The 21,502-nt window shown below is 40.7% G+C and overlaps 1 protein-coding gene across 1 annotated transcript in view; it reads right to left on the reverse strand.

The window, feature by feature from the left end:
* xylt1 (xylosyltransferase I) overlaps positions 1-9,203 on the reverse strand; it is a 118,051-nt gene extending 108,848 nt beyond the window's left edge. The window contains exon 1 of the mRNA XM_022676094.2: positions 8,692-9,203. Coding sequence (XP_022531815.2) covers positions 8,692-9,033 — 342 coding nt within the window. The 5' untranslated portion in view covers positions 9,034-9,203. The remainder of the gene's footprint in view (positions 1-8,691) is intronic.
* Positions 9,204-21,502: the final 12,299 nt, after the last annotated feature.

The following is a 21,502-nucleotide window of genomic DNA, read 5'->3' on the forward strand; positions in this document are numbered from 1 at the left end:
GGTAAATACTTGGCAACAAAGCAAATACCTGGAATAGCAACAACACAAGCACACTTCAGAGCAACCACCTAGCAACACCATAGCAACCAACTAGCAATTAACTGGGATACTACAGATAACCAACTAGCAACCACAACATAGTGACAAACACTGAGCAACATAATAGCAACCACGCGAAATACCAAAGCAACCACCAAGCAAAACTAGGCAGTTTTATAATGTCACTGCATGAAAACGAGTACAGATTAATTTCTGAAAATATTTAAGTCCTTTAAGCCTATAGCCGTCCGTGATGATATCCTGACGTCATCCTGCACCCCCCCTCCCTCCCAAACTGAATGTAAACTTACTTAATTATGCACCTAACTATGCAATTAAAATGATAATTGCATAATCATATTTACCCAATATAGAAAGATGACTGATGACTGAGTAATAACTGCAGGCGTCTGAGCGTTAAAGCTTCGGTAATGGGACTGATACAGTCTGAAACCGCCTCGCCGCGAATACACAACAACTGGCAACCCGCTGCTCTAAATATTAGGGTTTGGAGTCGGGAGGGAGATGGATCTCCGACTGAACTGATTCTAATTATCACGTCAGACGGTGCGCATATTAAACTTTCAACAAGTCTGCTGAGATCCGCTCACGCTGAGAGGAGGTGAGGCTGTTTTTAGCTGCTCTCAGTCTTCACTACACACTTTAAAATAACAGGATCTGAGCCACGCCACAAACCAGCCACTTTCAGCTCCCCGAAGAACCAGGGCTGGAAAACATGAGGAGAACATTATATAAAAGGTGACAGAGTTAATTGAATTAGTATTTTAAGGTGTATAAAATGATACAGTTCTGCCTGTCATGATTAAAATGATTGTTTAGTAATTAATGATATTACTGTTATTTTAAGAAAAGTGTACACCACTGACATAACATAATAAAAGCATTATAATGCAAATAACCCCCTTTGAAAAAGCAATTAATTTTTGAGAATTAAGAATACTCTCACGCTCGTGGTTACTATTACTCTCACACTCACTATCACACTCGTGCTTACTATTACTCCCATGCCCACTATTGCGCTCATGCATACTATTACTCTCACGCTTGTGCTTACTATTAATTGCATGCTCACTATCACGCGCGTGATTACTATTGCACTCACGCTTGTGTTTACTATTAATTGCATGCTCAATATGACGCTTGTGCTTACTATTACTCTCGAGCTTGTACGTACTATTACTATCATGCTCACTATTGCACCGGTGCTTACTAGAACTCTTATGCTTGTGCTTACTATTACTTTCACGCTTGTGCTTACTATTAATTGCATGCTCAATATCACACTCGTGCTTACTATTACTTACACGCTTGTGCTTACTATTAATTGCATGCTCAATATCACACTCGTGCTTACTATTACTTACACGCTTGTGCTTACTATTAATTGTATGCTCACTATCACGCTTGTGCTTACTATTACTCTCACGCTCATGATAACTATTACTCTTACGCTCATGCTAACTATTACTCTCACGCTTGTGCTTACTATTACTCTCACGCTCTTGCTAACTGTTACTCTCACGCTCATGCTAACTATTACTCTCACGCTCATGCTAACTATTACTTTCACGTTTATGCTAACTATTAATTGCATGCTCACTATTGCACCTGTGCTTACTAGTACTCTTATGCTTGTGATTACTATTACTCTCACACTTGTGCTTACTATTAATTGCATGCTCAATATGACGCTTGTGATTACTAATACACTCACGCTTGTGCTTACTATTACTCTCACGCTTGTGCTTATGATTATTGCATGCTCACTATCACACTCATGCTTACTATTACTCTCACGCTCGTGCTTACTATTACTCTCACGTTCACTATCGTGTTCGTGCTAACTATACTCTGCATACTACACTACACTTGTGCATACTATTACTCTCATGCTCACTATTTCACCTGTGCTTCCTATTACTCTTATGCACATGCTTGTTATGACTCTCGCGCTCGTGCTTACTATTACTCCTACACTTGTGCATACTATTACTCTCACGCTTACTATTGTTCTTGTGCTTACAATGACTCTCGTGCTTGCGCTCACTATGGCTCTCAGACTTGTGTTCAATATGACTGTCATATTCACTCTCATGCTCACTGTCACTTTCACGCTCGTGCTCACACTTGTTGTTTAAAGGGTATTTTTGTTTAATAACTGCGGAAAATTATATTACTGTCATGTTAAGAAAACTGTATGCCACTGACATAATTATAATAATTATACAAAATCATAATAATGCAAAAAGCAATGAGCTTTTGATAATTAAGAATACTCAGACATTGCAATGTATACTTTTATTATTTTAAATAAAAAAAATAGGGATGCACAATGATATTGGAATTCCAGAATATTTGTAAAATTGACAATAATTTTTTTTATAATTATCGACATTTGCTTGCTGACATATTTATTACTTCTTAGCTAATTCTTAGTTATCTTTATTAGTTTAAAACATATATATAAAGTAATGTATATATATATATATATATATATATATATATATATATATATATATATGGACCATGGAGTGTGTCGCTCGCGTGAGACCCTGGTCGTGCTCGGTGTTCTCGGACTCGTCATCGAGGTGACGGCTCCTCAACGTGGCGTACGATCCCTGATCAAAGCCGGCGATAGTGAAGATGCAGCTAATCGTCTGCCCGTCTCCACATCAAAGCTCGTCATTTTAATACGATACCACACCATAACTACTGCCTGCTAATTACGGCGCGTGTGATGCATCATGCATGAGTGCCGTATCACTGCCTTCACTGTACAGGCTTTCTGAGGGTTCACGTGAAAAATCGACTTTAGTGCACTATACTTTATATACTTTATGTTCAAATGTTTGTTGACACAGTGTGCAAGCGCACACATCACAATATAGCACAGTAACAAATCAAACTTGGTATTTCAAGTAAGTAATACACAAAATTACTGATTGGGTGTTTAATTAACTTTTTTTTTCACTGATAAAACACTAAAATAAACTTTTTAATATTAAAAAAAAATTAGAAATTGATTATTCATAATTCACTTAACCCTTTCAGGACCTGCATCCCTTACAGTGGACATCAGGTATTTTCTTTATTTTTAAATGTTTTTGCACATACCACTATTTGAGAGCTGCTGTTGTCCATCAGAATATGACCATGAATCAGCCAATGAACAAGTTTATAAACCAATAAAACAGTAACTTGGCTCCGCCCACAGCACTGGAAAAACAGTAGTTTAGTACTAAAGCCATTGAGGCAAAGTAACAGTTTTTTTTTTTTTTTTTTTTTTACAAATTTAATGTGATTTAAAACACCTACGATTGATATATATTTTATTTTTAATGTTTAGGGATGGTTCATTAAATAAAATAGGCCAATATTTTAGAACATATAAAATATTACACACATGCTTCAAATCCAATGGTAATAAAAAAACAATTACATTTTTTAGTTAAATTTTTAGTTTATTTGTTGATTTTATTGTAGAATATTACTTAGTAGAGTATTACTTTTAGTGCATTACAGACAGAAAACAGCAATCTTGCTTTTTTCCCATCAATTACCCATGGAGGTAATTCAGGTCTGAAAGGGTTAAACCACTCAAACACTCATGAACAAGTGTGAGCTATAGGAACCATTCACTGGTAAAGCTTCACTTCAACCTCGTTACATAATAATGACATAACCATGCCATAAACATGTCACAGCAGATGTTATATACTGTCATCTGCTGTCATTGACAATTACAGGTAATGGTAGGATTGTTGTAATGCTGTTACTTTAATGGATGTCACCTGTCACGCCAGCTTCTGACTAGAGCTGCAAAATATATTGTTCCAGCATTATCATCATCACATTGCAGAATACATGAGGGCACAATCGTCTCACTGCAGGACGTGCAACATCATGCAATATAATTTACTCCAATCTTTAATATGCAGAGTGCATTATTCAGATTATAGCAAAAGCCCAGTATTGTTTAATACTTCAAAATACAACAATAGGAAGTCATTTTTCCAGCATTGTTTATGGCATAGTTATGTCTGTGTTATGTAAAAACTATAAAACACACCAGATTATAACGCACATTATCAATAAACGTCTATTTTCTGGTCTATGGTCACATTACAAGGTGCATCGGATTATAAGGCGCATTATTTGCCACTAGTAAGGAACAGGGGTGTCACCATGTTTCCCTTCTAATTCAGCAGGTCCCGTCGCTAAGTGACGGGTCGGGTAGGTTAACTAAATGAAGCGCTAGACGTAAATCTTTCGTTCATTTACAGTAAGCTTAAATTTCCAGATTTCCACTAGGGCTGGGTGCAGCAGCATTAGAATTAGCAGATAACCACCCAACAGCTCTACACTGAGGAACCCTAAGTGTTCTGATAAACCAGGGCTAAATTAGCTAGCGGTTCGTTCCTCGTAGCTTGTTAAAACATGGTAACCCCGTAGACTACAGGCCGATAATATTCACCTTTGAACGAAAAAAAGAGCTAGCGTTTAGCGCGATACACGGGTAAGGCTAATGCTGCTCCAGCAGTGCTAGCCAGGATTAGCAGCAGGCTACAGTCACATAATACTCATCTCTGGACAGAAAACAATCTAGCGTTTAGCACGGTAGGTGGGTAATGCTAATGCTGCTCCAGCAGTGCTGGCTAAGGGTTAGCAGCAGTCAGCAGGCCTGCCAGAATTATTATTAAGCTATTAATCCTAATGCAGTTGTAAATTGTAATTGTTAAATATTTGGTATTCATTTAGTTCAGCTGTTTCTGTGGCATCCCATAGGGTTCTATTTTAGGACCTGTGGAATTAGTAAATTAGTTAATTCTGGCAGTAATGCAGTTACTAGATTAAAAGTGAGTCCTACAATTAAAATGTAGATCATTTTTTGCTGTTTTGCTTCCATATGACTAAATTAAATTTAAATTAAAAAGGGTACAGTTTGAAACATCCTAAGTCCAGTTGTTCCTCTGAATTTTCCAGCGCTGAGGTCGAGCAGTGCACTCTCTAATAGCTCTAAAGCAAATACTGGGAAATGTTGGAGTCAAACAACCCAGTGGAAACCAGTAAAACCCAGTGGAAGAAGCTCCACACTGATGAAGTGTCACTCTGCACTGCTTTGAACGGTTTACTAACCATAAAAACCAGTATAAAACCAGATACAACAGCTACAACCTAACAGCTTTCCAACACATGTAGCCATCATTGTTTTAGACTGTCAGCCTGGCAGCAGTGCCACCGTTTTTCTAGTGGAAAAGGTGAACGAGGTCTTCGCGGACATCTCTCACAACTCTGACATGAGCTGACATGGACATTCCCGTGCCAAGTCCAGGAAAGACCAACAGCAGTGTATGATGGGAATCCCAGTAAAAAGTGGCATTCCTCAGTGGTTTGTAAGGCAGGGATACTCACGCTGGAACGTGGCTACGGGTTTGGGTTATTAGTCAGTTACAGCTCGAGCGGAAAAGCTGAACTCGGAAACTGGTCTAGACGTTTTTTAGAGCAGGACGGATCCCGGGCTCAGTGGAAGACGAGGCTGTTACGCACAGTTAAGGCAGAATAATGAGTCTGCTACTGGACCAGTAATGGGGGAGGAGGGACACGAGACAGTGAGACAGTGCTGTGAAGAAAGTGTCCAAGAGGAGACGTGCAGGTTCTGAGGGAACGCTCTAAATCAGTGGTTCATAATCTTTCAGACCATCTACCAGCCATGACCAAACTACAATTACCGCCTACTAGGGGTGGGCGATACGGCCCTAAAATAATATCACAATATATGTATATTTTTTTTAACAATAACAATACTCTTGGTGATATGACAAAATCACTAAATAAATAATATTTAGTCAATATAATAATATTGAATAAATAATAAAGTCAATGATCCAGAATGTCATGATACTAATAATACTAATAATGCACTCCAAATATCTCCATATATCCAGGATTAAAGTAAAAATAAATGATAATGGACAGATATAATCTGTCTCTAATACAGTGTAATAGGAAATAAGATCAATGTGATTTCTGTATTTTTCGTTTACCATATTCCAAAATGTTGGCGATATTATTGCGTACAATCATTTTATATAAAAAAACAAATGGGCCGAAACTCATTTTAACCCTTTCAGACTCGTTAATTACAATGGGCATCATGTATTTTTTTTTTCAAATGTTTTTTTGCACAAAACACTAATTGTGACCTGTTGTCCATCAGAATAGATCATAAAGCAGCCAATTAAACAGTAGCTTAGTCCCGCCCAAAAATAGTCCCGAAAAAAATCAAACGAAGCACTACAGAACATATGAGGTAAGAAATAATACAAGCTCATTTTTAATAATCCTTTATTTGTGATTTAGAATATGTTTTACCATGTTTAGGACTAAAGATGAAAGTTGATTGAAGTTAACAGAAATCAGCCTTCATATATTGTTCCATAGCTGGAAAATAATTCAGGTCTGAAAGGGTTAAAAAGCTGTAGGCATAGGCAAGATGATATGTCCCCCACATATCAAGCATCTCATCTATTTGGCCAGCAGTTCTTCCCCAAGCTCTACTTTCTAGTCCATGCAACATGCCTACTGAACTATGGTGCCTACATGGCATCCCCTACAACCCTCATTTCATGACTCAGCTTTTATTTCAACCGCAACAAACTGTTGTGAATTACTAGGCAACCAGTTGTTTAGCATCTCTTGAGGCATCCCACATGGTTCTATTTTAGGGCCTTTAAAGATGATGTTCATAATTACAGTACTGTAGTTTTAAGAGAGAGGTACTCACGTCTGGGTTTCCATAAAGGCTCTAACAGGTTAAGCTCTAAACACAAACATGTATACAGCACATTAGAATATAAGCGTACATGTACCACAGTTTAAGAACCAGAAATCTAGATGTTATTGACTTATATCATAGTTATGGAGGGTTAGGAATCACAAGGATGACATCCCACATGAATAAACATAAACCCACAACATATTAAGGCATGTAAATACCACGAACATGACCTAATTATCTTATTCTCATGGCTAACTAAACTGCATCCATTACTTAACAATCTCATTCACACATCTTAGCAAATTATGACCATAAATTAATTATTTCATTCTCACAACTTACTAAATGATAGCGACAAATTAATTGTCTCATTATTTTGACTTCATATCTCATTCTCATAGATAGATCGCTAGATGATTTAGACAAATTTATTATCTCATTCTAAAATCTTAATAAATTGTGACCATAAATTAACCTTAACCTAATCTTATTCCAATTGCTAACTAAACCATACTCATACTTAATTATCTCACTCTCAAGGCTTAATAAATAGTAACCATGACTTAATATCTTGTTCCCAATATCTCTCTCTTTCCCATGGCTTACTAAATCATGACCACAAGTTAATTATCTAATTATTACGGTTTAATAGTTCATAACATTCATAATAATTCATATTATCTCATTCTCAAGGCTTAATGAGTCGTAAAAATTACTTAAGCTCATTATCTTAATGTTATGGCTCAATAAATCATACCATGTCTTAACTATCTCATACTAATCTCATTCTCAAGGATTAATACGCTATTTTTTTGTATTATTCTTATGGCTTAATAAATCATAGCATGACTTAACTATCTCAGTCTCACAGTTTACTAATTACTTATTATTTCTACAACTTTTTTCTCGTTCTCAAAGCTTAATAAATTATGAACATGCATTAAGCATCTTATATCAGTTGCTAACCAAATCATCATCTTATGACTTAACTTAATTATCTCTTTCTCAAGGCTTAATAAATCATGACCATAAATCGAACCATTTTATTCCAATTGCTTACAGCTTACTAGATCAATTCGACAACTTTTTTATCTCATACTCAAGGCTTAATAAATAGTAAAAATCTATCTCATTCTCACAGTTTACTAAATCATGACCAGAACTTAACTAAATCTCCATTCCACACCAAATCCCATTAGAATTTACTGGTTTTGTCACAGAGTCTCATTCTCTGGACCTGAAACAGGAAAAAGAAGATTGACCACATGGATGGAACCCACCAGTGGGTTTGTTGTTGTGGTCAGTACGAGCTGATCTGATCTGGATCCAGCTGATGATGTATTGATGATGAGTATTGCTAATGGAGAAATAAAGAGATAAAGAAGAAGAGGAGGAGGAGGAGGAGGATCCAGTAAGGACAGTAAGGATGAGTCTATGAGGAGATCTGTGAGAAAAAGCTCAATTTGGTTGAATGAGCTCCAGCCCAGAGCCTGAGACGTGCAGGCATTCCTCCATCCCCTTATCCCTTTATCCCTCCATCCATCCCTCCTTCAGCCAGCAGCCAGACTCTCATAACGGGCCTTTGTGGGGGCTGGCTGCTGCTGCTGAGGCGAATGAATGGCATGGTGTGTGTGTGTTTGTGTTTGTGTGTGTGTTTGTTGTATATGTATATATAAATGTGTGAGTGTGTTTGTGTGTGTGTTTGTTGTATATGTATATATAAATGTGTGAGTGTGTGTGTGTGTGTGTTTGTGTATGAGAATCCCTCCATCCGCGATAAAAAAAATAAATAAAATAAAAACATAAAGACATAAAGAAAGGAAAGCGAAAAGCCAGCCTCCATGTATGCTTACCGGCTGCTGTCTGTGTCTGAGAGCCGCTCTCCCCAGCGGTGGCGGCGGCTGCTGCTGCCGCCTGTGCGCGCCTCCTCTCGGGTACTCGACGGCGGCCAGCCGGTCCCTCTTCTCCCTGCCTCCAGCGCCTCCAGCGCCCCTTGCTCCTCTCGCTCCGCCGCCTCCTCCTCCACCACCTCCGCCGGCGGCCGCTGCGCCGTCCTCCCCGGCGCCGTCGCCCGAGTCCAGGCTGCTGAAGTTCCACACGACGAGCGTCTGCAGCAGGAGAACCGTGAGAGCCACGATCAGCGCCGAGCGGGAGCGGCGCGCCGCGGACTTGCGGGCGCACACGCCGGGCACCATGATCCGGTACTGAGAGAGAGAGCGAGCGCGAGCGGGAGAGAGGGCGCGAGACACTCACTCACACTGAGAGAGAGAGCGGGAGAGAGAGAGGGAGAGACCCCCAGAGCGGCTACTGAGAGACAGGGGGAGAGCCGCGCGTGTGCCCGCGAGTAGGGGCTTTTACAGACACACACACACACATACACTGAGAGAGAGAGAGAGAGAGAGAGAGAGAAGAGAGAGAGGGAGAAAAGAGAGAGAGAGAGAGCGCTGCGCCCTCAAGCGGTAAAGCGTACAAACTGCAGCGAGAAACCGTCAAACACTCCTCGCGAGATCAGCAGCAGCCCTCACCCACCACTCACACAGTAATAAACCTCTAATAATACACTGTTTATTACTGTTTATTACTAATACTAACATAGTACACTATGTACATCAGTTTATTTTCACATTATTTACTTTAACACATTATGTGATTATACAATATATGATTTGTATTATTAATTATTAATCAGTAATAATCAATTACCGGCTTAATTCCCAGGTCAGGTATCCAACAGGTGAGGACCGTGGAAGAAGAATAGATAATACTTGAAGATAAGAGATGATATGTAGTAAAAAGGAGATAGTAATTCATAATTATAAGATACTAAGTCAGAAGAATGAGATGCTAAGTCATAAGTATGAGATTCCAAGTCATAATTATGAGATCATAAATCATAATGAGATACTACAGTGGCTTGAAGAAGGAATAATAGCCATTAAACTTGTTCACATCACCACAAACTACTAAGATACGTACTCATAATTATTAAATACTAAATCATAATTATGAGATACTAAGTCATAAATATTATATACTTAGTCATTATAGAGAGATTTTGTTGCCTTGCAAAAGTCATAATAATGAAATATTAAATCATTAATTCAAAAATTAGCATAATTATTATTTAGTACAGAAATATGTACAGTTGTGGTCAAAAGTTTACATACACTTGTAAAAAAACATAATGTTATGGCTGTCTTGAGTTTTCAATAAGTTCTACAACTCTTATTTTTCTGTGATAGAGTGATCGGAACACATACATGTTTGTCACAAAAAACAGTCATAAAATTTGGTTCTTTCATAAATTTATTATGGGTCTGCTGAAAATGTCACCAAATCTGCTGGGTCAAAAATATACATACAGCAACAAAATTTGTCAATTTTGGTGATGTAGCGAGTTGTGTCAATCAAATTAGCTTCATGTCATGGCCTCTTCACTTCTTGTAAGTGATTCTGATTGACTACAGCTGTTGACTTCTCATGAGCCCATTTAAATAGGGCTCATTTGACCCAGTGATTAGACTCAGCTACAAAAGCTACAATGGGAAAGTCAAAGGAACTCAGTGTGGATCTGCGAATTATTGACTTGAACAAGTCAGGGAAGTCACTTGGAGCCATTTCAAAGCAGCTACAGGTCCCAAGAGCAACTGTGCAGACAATTATACGCAAGTATAAAGTGCATGGAACAGTTGTGTCACTGCCACGATCAGGAAGAAAACGCAAGCTATCACATGCTGCCGAGAGGAGATTGGTCAGGATGGTCAAGAGTCAACCAAGAATCACCAAGAAGCAGGTCTGCAAGGATTTGGAAGCTGATGGAACACAGGTGTCAGTCTCCACAGTCAAGCGTGTTTTACATCACCATGGACTGAGAGGCTGCCGTGCAAGAAAGAAGCCCTTGCTCCAGAAAAGGCACCTTAAGACTCGGCTGAAGTTTGCTGCTGATCACATGGACAAAGATAAAACCTTCTGGAGGAAAGTTCTCTGGTCAGACGAAACAAAAATTGAGCTGTTTGGCCACAACACCCAGCAATATGTTTGGAGGAGAAAAGGTGAGGCCTTTAATCCCAGGAACACCATGCCTACTGTCAAGCATGGTGGTGGTAGTATTATGCTCTGGGGATGTTTTGCTGCCAGTGGAACTGGTTCTTTGCAGAAAGTAAATGGGATAATGAAGAAGGAGGATTACCTCCAAATTCAGCAGGAAAACTTAAAACCATCAGCCCGAAGGTTGGGTCTTGGGCGCAGTTGGGTGTTCCAACAAGACAATGACCCAAAACACACATCAAAAGTGGTAAAGGAATGGCTAAACCAGGCTAGAATTAAGGTTTTAGAATGGCCTTCCCAAAGTCCTGACTTAAACCCCATTGAGAACATGTGGACAGTGCTAAAGAAACGGGTTCATGCAAGAAAACCATCACATTTAGCTGAACTGCACCAATTCTGTCAAGAAGAGTGGTCAAACATTCGACCTGAAGCTTGCCAGGAGCTTGTGGATGGCTACCAAAAGCGCCTAGTTGCCGTGAAAATGGCCAAGGGACATGTAACCAAATACTAATGTTGCTGTATGTATATTTTTGACCCAGCAGATTTGGTGACATTTTCAGCAGACCCATAATAAATTTATGAAAGAACCAAATTTTATGACTGTTTTTTGTGACAAACATGTATGTGTTCCGATCACTCTATCACAGAAAAATAAGAGTTGTAGAACTTATTGAAAACTCAAGACAGCCATAACATTTTGTTTTTTTACAAGTGTATGTAAACTTTTGACCACAACTGTACATAGGACAAAATGTATTAGGTTGTGCCTTTATTTGACTATAGTGCTGTTCACTAGTTTAAATCTACTAAGAAAAAGGCTAAGGGAAGTGGAGCCTCCATTCACACATCTGCACACATTTATCCTCTCCACCTTAAAAAACATGCTGAGGAGAGCTGGGAGAGTCTCAGCGAGGGTAAGCTATTTATCGCAGTGTCATCCCCCCTCGGGGCAAAAACAAGAGTGAAGGATTTTCCCAACCATTGTAAGTTTTCCCCAGTGAACAGCCGGCAGATCAATAACTGCTAATTGTCGGTATAAAAGCATTAGAATCTGAAGAAGAGTGAAGACCCTGTTCCAGACGCCCAGACAGCTTCTTCTCTGGGCCTACAGGCAGTTACATAGCATGGATGCAAGTTTAAGAATGGTAATGAGTTTTTAAAACTTTGTACCAACACTGACAGCCAATTATTTTGTCCTGTACAAGACATTGTAACCACCTACAATACACTAGTAACCACCTGTATGTACTTGGTGGACCACCTACCTGAAATATTACCAGCTACCTGGCAACTGCCTACGAAGTGACTAACCACTTGTCCAAAACCATCTAAAATATCCAGGTAGCAGCACCCAGAGTATTGACCTAAATAACCTAGCAACCACCGGTCCAAAACCACTTAGAATACCTAAACACCCTAGTAACAACTTGTCTAAAAACACCTAAAAACTTGGGCAGCAACTTCCCTAGTAACTGCCTAAATATAGTATCAACCACTTGTCCAAAAATGCCTTAAATCCCCAGGTAGAAAAAACCCTAGGATCCACCTAAATACCCTATTAACCACTTTCCCGAAATCCGCCTAAAATATCCAGGCAGCAACACCCCGAGTATCCGGCTAAAACACCACAGTAAAAATCTGTCCAAAACCACCTTAAAGGTAGCAACACCCCTAGTAACACCTAAAATATCATAGTAACACCCAAAATACCCTAGTAACCACCTGTCCAAAGCGATCAAAAATATCCAGGTAGCAACAGCCCTTGTATCCACCTAAAATATCACAGTAACCCCCTAAAATACCTTAGTAACCACCTGATCAAAATAACCTAAACTATCCAAGTAGCAACACTCCTAGTATTCACCTAAACACCCTTGTAACCACCTGTCTAAAATGACCTAAAATATCTAGGAAGCAAAAAAGGTAGCAACATCCCTAGTAACCACTTAAATTACTGTAGTAACCCTCTAAAATACCCTAGTAACCACCTGCTCAAAATTACCTAAAGTATCCAGGTAGCTACAGTCCTAGTATTCACCTAAATACCCTAGTAACCACCTGTCCGTAATTGTTAGCTGCTGTATGCCTTTTCAACCATGAGGGAAGGGGTCGGTTGCCCCCCCTGCCCTCCCCTTGAGTCCGCCAGTGCCTACAGGGTTTTTTTTTCTGTTTCACCACAGCTGACATCTCTTCTCTCGCACGAGTGTGGAGACTTGGTTTCCATGGGAATAAACTCAGTGTCCTTTTCTTTCCTCCAGCAGATTCGTGGAAAGCAGGCAGAGCGGCGTTCTGCGTGTGGTCACGCTTAGCCGTATCACAGAGTGCGTGAGAGTGTACAGAGCACAGGGTCGCCGGTTTGTCCCCTGCCTGCTCTCACTGTGCTCCATAATTCAGATCTGCCACATCAGGACAGAGGTGGTGAGGCAATGCTGAATTAGGAAAGACCCCAGATAATTCTCCAGCATCTCTACATAACATCAAACCTTCTGCATGCATTATGAACCCCTCGTGAAGGGTCATGGGAGGCTAGTGTTCCTTTGGACTAGGGGTATGTGACACAGAGGACAATTTACCTGAAGCAATGCTTCCAATGCTCTAAAAATGGCATGGGATATCACAGCAACTACCTAGTAACACCCTACCAACCACTAGACGTATGAAATTCACCAGATTGCCCCACCAACAATAGCCACCTGTTCATAATTAAGGTCCATCACATCACGGCAGATATTTAATTAAAGCATGGCAGAGCATCCCCAGTAACCACCTAATATACCTACATAACCTCTTCAGCTGCTAAAAACAGTCATAGAGGGCTGCATGCTCCCAGTCCTGCCACTATGTTTGGGAGATCACTGGTTCGAATCCCGGCCATGTAGCTTGCTGTCAGCCGCCAGAGACCCAAGAGAGCACAGTTAACCTTGCTCTCTCTGGGTGGGTAGAGTAGATGGCGCTTTTTCTCCTCATCACTCCTAGGGTGATGTGAATCAGGACGAGGCTGCGTCTGTGAGCTGATGTATCAGAACCAAGTCACTTCGCTTTCCTCCGAGTGTTAGCACTGTGATGCTACTCGACAATGCTACAGCATCAGCAGCAGTTCAAAAAGAGGCGGTGGCCATCGAACCGCTGGTAAGCACATGGAAAACCTTAGTAACCACCTGTCCATAGTTTAAGGCAATCACGTGAAAACAGAGGTGGTGAGGAATTGCTGAATTAAAGTGTTCTCCAAGGCATTCTTCAGGTTGGGGGGCTCTTTTTTCTCCAAGAACCGTTAATTAGCAACACCTCAAAAATGTTATGGAATATCACAGCAACCACCTTCCTAAGATATTACAAAGTTACCAAGAATCGATACTATCTGTAACCCTTAGTAAACACCTATAATACCCTAATAACCACCAAGACAGAGGTGGTAAGGCATTGTTGAAGTAAAGAAAGACACTACGTTTCTAAAGAGCATCTTTACAGAAGATCAAAAACACATCCATCAATTATGGAGCCACCCTACACCAGGGTGGGCTAGTGTTTCTCCAGAATGGGGGGGACGTGAAACCCCAATCAGTTAGCAACATCCTAAAAAGTAAAGCTCCAGAAAACATTCTACCAGGAGACTGGGGGGGGGAGGGGGAGGTGGTTGTCGCTCTGTACCTACCCAGAACAACGAGGTATGGAAGAATTCAGGCCCTGGGGCACATGTTCCCTCTTTCCATGTTCTCTCCTGCAGAGAGCAGAAAGATGGAGAATTGCTCGCTTGTTCTTCGTCCCCCTGTCCTCCCTCCCTCCCTCCCTCAATCCTTCCCTTCCTCCCAATCTCCGTCCTTCCCTTCATCTGTTCCAGAGAGCAGGCCATGATGGAACATTGTCTCTCTCTCTCTCTCTCTCTTACTCTCGCTTTCTCTCCTTTCGTGGCAGAGCAGCCTGATCAGATGGGCTCGGCCAATCGTGAAGAGCCGGTGCTTTGCTTTTCACGAGGGGTTTATGAAACGCATTCCATCATCCCCCTTTCTTCTAGCGCACGCTTCTTTTTAAAAAACGCTGATGTACACAAGCGTTAAGCTCACCTCCACAGACCCTTAAGGCTGCGAGGAGCACTCCGACGTGTCACATCGTCATGAAAAAGAGGACCTACAGATGAATGAATTTCATCACCTGAAATCGATAAGCTGGGCTCATTTTTTATTATGGCTGTCATTGTCAATTGAAAAGAACATGACATACAGACTCACAGGAGAACGCAAAGTCGTTCGGCGAGGACAACCAGGCAGCGGGAGTATTGCTTGGTAAGTAGAATTTAACCCCTTAAAGCCACGGTTGAGAAGAAAATCAAATGTATGCAATTGAACACTTACCTTTTTCTTCTGTATTTGGAGCTCCTGGAGCTGGAGGAATGAACATTACTACAAAACACTAGGGGCGCCAAGTGGTCCAGTGAGAGAGCACAATTAGTCACCTTGCTCTCTCTGGGTGGGTACAGTACAGTAGATGGTGCTCTTTCCCCGCATCACTCCTAGGGTGATGTGGATCAGCACAAGGCTGCATCTGTGAGCTGATGTATCGGAACCGAGTCGCTACACTTTTCCTCCGAGAGTGCAGTTTGGAACATTCAGTAGAAACAAAAAAAGTTCATAAACTATTTAGTATACAATAATAACTTTCCATGGCTTAAATTATAATGTTAAAAATAATATATTCACCAAAATGCAAAATATTTAGTGTTTGCATTTATACAAATAATTCACTTTAAGCTTAAACAGCAAAAAACAAAATACAAAACTGCTTTCAAGATAGTATAGCATTTATGTTTTTTTCTATTATTTCATCCCATTTTCACCCCAAAATGAAAGACCAATTACCCCCCCCCCCACACACACACACACACACTCATTAGGACTTAACATGCATTCACCCCTACTCATTACACACACATGGAGATGCAACAGCACAAAATAGCAATCCTCTAAGGCATACTTTTCCCATCGTTACGATAGCAAAGACACCGACATGCTCCAAATGAAGCTTTGCTGTGCATAATTGGCAGCTCGCCTAAGGATCATTAAAATTGGACCCTGTATGGCACTCCCCTTATCCATAGTATCTAATTTTCTAATTAATCACATTTGCCACATATTAAAGACATATATAAAACCTTCTAAAGACCAGCTAAACCCAGAAGCAAGCTTGAATTCTTATTATTTTTCAATACTCTGCCGAATCGAATCTTTGGCCAGGCCTCTGAGGACTTTATTCAGAACTCCTCGTCTTTCTGCGACCATTTACTCAAACAGCCACTGTCAGAGATCCAGACCTCCGCTGTGTTGACTCGCGCTCCTCTGCGAATCTGTGTGTCACTTTCAGCAGTGAGCTTCATCAGGAAAAACAGGCCCAACCCGACACTCAGCGCTGACGTGGGTACTGCGTGAGTCACCGCGGCGGGAGAAACTTCTCTCTGAGTCTTCTGCATCTTGTGGGTTGTTGTGGGTGGTGGGGAAAGGAATGGGGGGGTGGGGGGTGGTTAGCTCTGACACACTTAAGTGACTAAAAAACATATGCAGCCTCACTTTGGCACAAACCATAAACCCAGCTCTGATCCAGATCCAGATCCTGAAACATGGTGGGCACAGAAGCAAGGGCACTAGTTATCTTTTCGAGATATGGCCAGAATGAAAGTTGAGGTAGAAACTGAGGGACGCTGTGAGCCGTGGAGTAAACACAGGAAGGGAGAAACAAGAAGACAAAACAAGAAGGACATATAAAGAAGTGAAGGACAGGAAAAGGATATAATGAGAACACAATCCCTCGTAACATGCATCAAGAGGAAACACGGTCCATATATACTGTCCACACAGCTCTGGAAAAAAAAAAACAAGAGACCACCTCAGTTTCTGAATCAGTTTCTCTGATTTTGCTATTTATAGGTTTATGTTTGAGTAAAATGAATTCCAAATTCCAAATAAAAATATTGTAATTTAGAGCATTTATTTGCAGAAAAAATGAGAAATGGCTTGAGAAAATAAGAAATTTCAGACCTCAAATAATGCAAAGAAAAACACAAAGTTCATATTCATAAAGTTTTAAGAGTTCAGAAATCAATCAATATTTGGTGGAATAACCCTGTTTTTTTTAATCACAGTTTTGTGATTCTCCTCCTCCACCAGTCTTACACACTGCTTTTGGATAACTTAATGCCTTTACTCCTGGTGCAAAAATATAAGCAGTTCGGCTTGGTATGACGGCTTGTGATCATCCATCTTCCTCTTGATTATATTCTACTCATCATGTTTAAGTGGTCTCTTATTTTTTTCCAGAGCTGTATATTCACTGATCAACACGGATCAAGCCCTTTGCACTTTATGCATAATGATGACAAAGTGGGTGGAGCCAGCATACTATTTGAAATTTAATACATTGCAAATGAATACTGAAGTCAATACTCCTGACTATGAAGGAACACATAAGGAATCATGTAGTATCTTAAAAGTGTTCAATAACCAAAACACTCTTTCTGCAAAAGAAGGAACCTTTGCTCTTCCTTTCCTGGGCCGGTCCTGATGAGAGCCAGTTTCATCATAATGTTTTTGATGATCTTTAAGATTTCACTTGAGGATACTTTTTGAGGATACTCTGTTCTTCAATACTCAGAACCCCAAAAATCAACTATTATTATTATTAATATTTAGGTGGTGGGTCATTATTATTCTCAGCACTGCAGTCAGTGATTAGCACTGATTAGCATGGTGGTGGTGTATAAGGTGTTTTGTTTAGTGTGTGTTGTGCTGAATGTACGAGTGAGTGGATCTGACGCAGCAGCAGTGCTCCTGGAGTTTTCAAACACTGTGTTTAATCATCACTCTCTGTCTATACTCCACTGTACACTGTAAAATCATACATTGTTTGAACTCAAATGATTTAAGTCTGTTTTACATAAAATTGGATTGGATTTCTAAACAATACTCAACTATTTTGAGTTAGTTGAACTGAATTTGTGGGCACGTATACTGTACTATTCAAACTGAGATCTTTGAGTTGAATCAACTTATAATAACTTAATATTTAGTCTGTTGCCATTGGCAGCTTCTTTTCCATTGGCTTCTGTCACAATCTATTTGCATACTGGGCGTGTCCAACAGTTTCTGACTAACCAGACACTCACCATCAGTGTGTAGTGATTCCCCCTGGGCTACCTTAGAAATAAATCAAGTTCCCATTTAGTTGTAATAACTTGATGTTTTAATTTATGCTAAATCAAGTTTTCATTCCCCATTACTTAACTTTTTTAAGGCAACCGGTTTCCTTTAAATTCAACTCAAAAATTTGAGCAAACCGGCTGCCTTAAAAAGTTAAGTGAACTCAACTTATTTGGTCTTACAGTATAACAAAAATAAAAAAAGTTAAATCAACTTCGCATTTAGTTGTAATAACTTGATGTTCTAAGTTATGCTAACTAAAGATTTTATTACCCATTACTTAACTTTTTTGAAGGCAACCAGTTTCCTTAATTGTTTAAAGTAAATTCAACCTATCCGGGCTTACAGTGTGTTACACACTCCTACCTACAGCTGAAACACCTTGTAGATAAAGTATTAAAGTCAGAAACAGAAGTTTTGAATCTGTTGCTGAACAGTTTGTGGACTTTTCACTTTCCATTTACTGTACCTACAGCTCAACACACACACTAACACCTCATACACCACCACCATGCTAATCAGTGCTAACCAGTGCTAATCACTGTGGTGCACCAACACATTTGTGGTTGCGAGAGCCGAGTTCTGGTCACTTTTCATCCATTTCCGTTGTTTTTTTCGCCTTCTGTAATGCAGCGGGAGTAATAAGGATGGTTTGGTGGAGCTGCAGGAGGTCATAACTCTTCAGACTCTTCTTTCCTTAGGGAGCCGTAATTTATGACATCACTCACTGAGAGTGGAGATTGAAGCCGTGCAGCACGCCCCTTCATGGCCCTGCTAGTGACCTTGACCTCACACGCCGCCGGACTCTCATCTGTCACACAGCTCTGTCCGCACACATCCGTCAGCCTCCGCACACACACACACACACATACACATGCCGCTCGTGCTGGGCACAGCAGAGTCACTCATCTTCTGCCAGCGGACGGACAAACCCTCTCCGAGCGAGTCATTTTTAGCCTCCTATTGATCGTCTGAATAATTCATTCCCTGTTAATTTACCTCTACAAATTGTTTCCTCCCTCTCGCCCATCCATACCTATGGCGAATGACTCATTGTGGGCTTTTTTCCCTCTTTTTTCTTTTCCGAAAAAGCTTCCCTCCGAGTTCAGCTTGGGTAGAAGCCATTAAAACTTCAACTTTGGTTAGAACACATTAACGCTTGGGCAGAACCCAAAGCGCATTATTCCGTCATTAATCTAAAGACTTATTATTATTCAGCCACTACAGCCAGTTTACAGTTTCTGGAAGCTGCTGAATGAATCCAACGTATTTACAGTAGTTATGAGTCTAATGTGTAATTATGAGGGGGAGGAACTCAACTGTTGACCCAAATACAGGTCCTTAAGCTGGCAGCATATTTAATGTGACACAGGACCTGATAAATGAAATAGAACTACGTGGTGCCACTACAGCCTGGAGCACAATAAATAAGTGGAGTCAAAAAAAGTGGAGTCCCAGAGCCCTAGGATGCCATTTTTGGATGCTATGTCATAGAAGGCTGTTCTAAGTTTAAAGGTGACATTTTAGGCAAAACTTACTTTTTGCATGCTTTCATATATATATCTTATCTCGACCGCCTCTATAATAATCCATAAAAAACATTCCAAGCACCAAAAAAATCCATTTGCTGTCTGTAAATCAGCTGAACGAGTTTTTTTATTGTCAGGAATCATATAAACTTGTATAAGCTAAGAAACCGGCACAGAATTTTACAAGCACCGTGCTTCGTCTGAAGGCGGGATCAATACCTATTGTTTGCGGCAAGTCAGCAGATGAGTGAGATGAAGGTAAGAACTTTCAAATAATGAGTTTTGTGCTTCTGCTGCAGTTAACTATAAACTAACTTGTTCGTGTTTTGCAGTTTAGCACAAGCTATGCTAACGCAACAGCTTATTTGCATAAAAGTGACAGAGCCCTTGATGATTCTGAAAGGGACTGAGACTGGTAAGAATAGAGCTGATCCAGTGTGAAGTTTCCACAATCAGTGATGGTTTGGAGAGTCATGTCATCTGCTGGTGTTGATCCACTGTGTTTTATCAAGTCAATATCAATTTATTTTATCAAGTTTTCCTGGAAAATCTTACAGCACTTCATGCTTCCCTCTGCTACTGACAATGTTTATGGAGATGCAGATTTCATTTTCCAGCAGGATTTGGTACACTGCCCACACTGCCAAAAGTGCTGATTGGTCTTATATAATATTCACATTTTCGGAGACACTGATTTTTAGGGTTTTATTGGCTGTAAATAGATCACCCTGTGTGTAATATGTACATCTATATAATATATAAGTTTCACATTTTAAACTGAATTACTAAAATAAAGTAACTTTTCAATAATATTCTAATAGACTCTTTAAGATGCACCTTCTAGGCTTAATCCCTTTCCAGGAACTGACTCATACTGTAGGTACAATGCAAAAAAGTGGACCGCATGGAATCCTCCAAGGACTAGTTTGAGAACAGCTGTATTAGAGGAGGGAAACACCACAATATGCAAGACAGGCATAAAGCACATAAAACACACCCCCAGACCACAACCAGGAAGCACTGGAGGAGCACAAATGAGATGTTCCTTTAATATCATTGGGTGGAGGTCATCTCCAGCTCTCCGCTGCACCCCCACCCCTGTCGATCATCCCGTCTTTGACCCGCTCCGTCGTGCGTCCTGCCCCGGCGCCCTCGCGGGCATGCCTGCACCTGTGTCTCCCGGTGCCCAGGTGACCCGGCGCAGCTGGCGAAGGGTCCACACGCACCCTCACCCCTCCCCTTCCTCCCCGTAGGGGGCTCCCTCCGCCCGAGCCTTCCGTGGCAAGGCCATCCATTTCCCCACAGTGCACCTGTGGAAGAGCTCCACCCTGCCCGCCCGGAACCTCGTTAGAGCGGTAAAAATAGGCAGCGTGAAGGAGAATGGATGGATGGTGCTGAAAGGGAAAGGGACAGGAAGCCACGGCGGCTGCAGAGGAACTCTCCGAGGAGCGGCGCCGTTCAGCAAAGCAGGTTACAGCAATTAAACAACCATCAGCTGTCTTCGCTTATTAACTTTCTCACCTCGCGGAGAGCAAGAGGAGAAGAGAAAGAGAGAGAGAGAGAGAGAGAGATGGAAAAGGTGGAACAAACAACATCATGGAAGAAGAAAGAAAGATACTGTTCAACTCATGAAGATTCTAATAGCTGAGTTCAGAAGCTACAGTAGATCTCATACACATTCCCTCTCTCTGTCTCTCTCTCTTTCTCATCCTCACTCTCTCTCTCTCTCTCTCTCTCTCTCTCTCTTTCTCACACACACTCACACAGATACACACAGGGCCGGTTTAATGCTTTTGGGATCACCGCCACCATCCCTTAGCAACCAACATACAGTATCAAGAAAGTACAAATTGTGTAGTAGCTATAAAATTCAATATACTTTAAAAATAAAAAAGTAGCTATTG

Source organism: Astyanax mexicanus, chromosome 19 (assembly GCF_023375975.1).
Source record: "Astyanax mexicanus isolate ESR-SI-001 chromosome 19, AstMex3_surface, whole genome shotgun sequence".
Taxonomy (NCBI): domain Eukaryota; kingdom Metazoa; phylum Chordata; class Actinopteri; order Characiformes; family Acestrorhamphidae; genus Astyanax; species Astyanax mexicanus.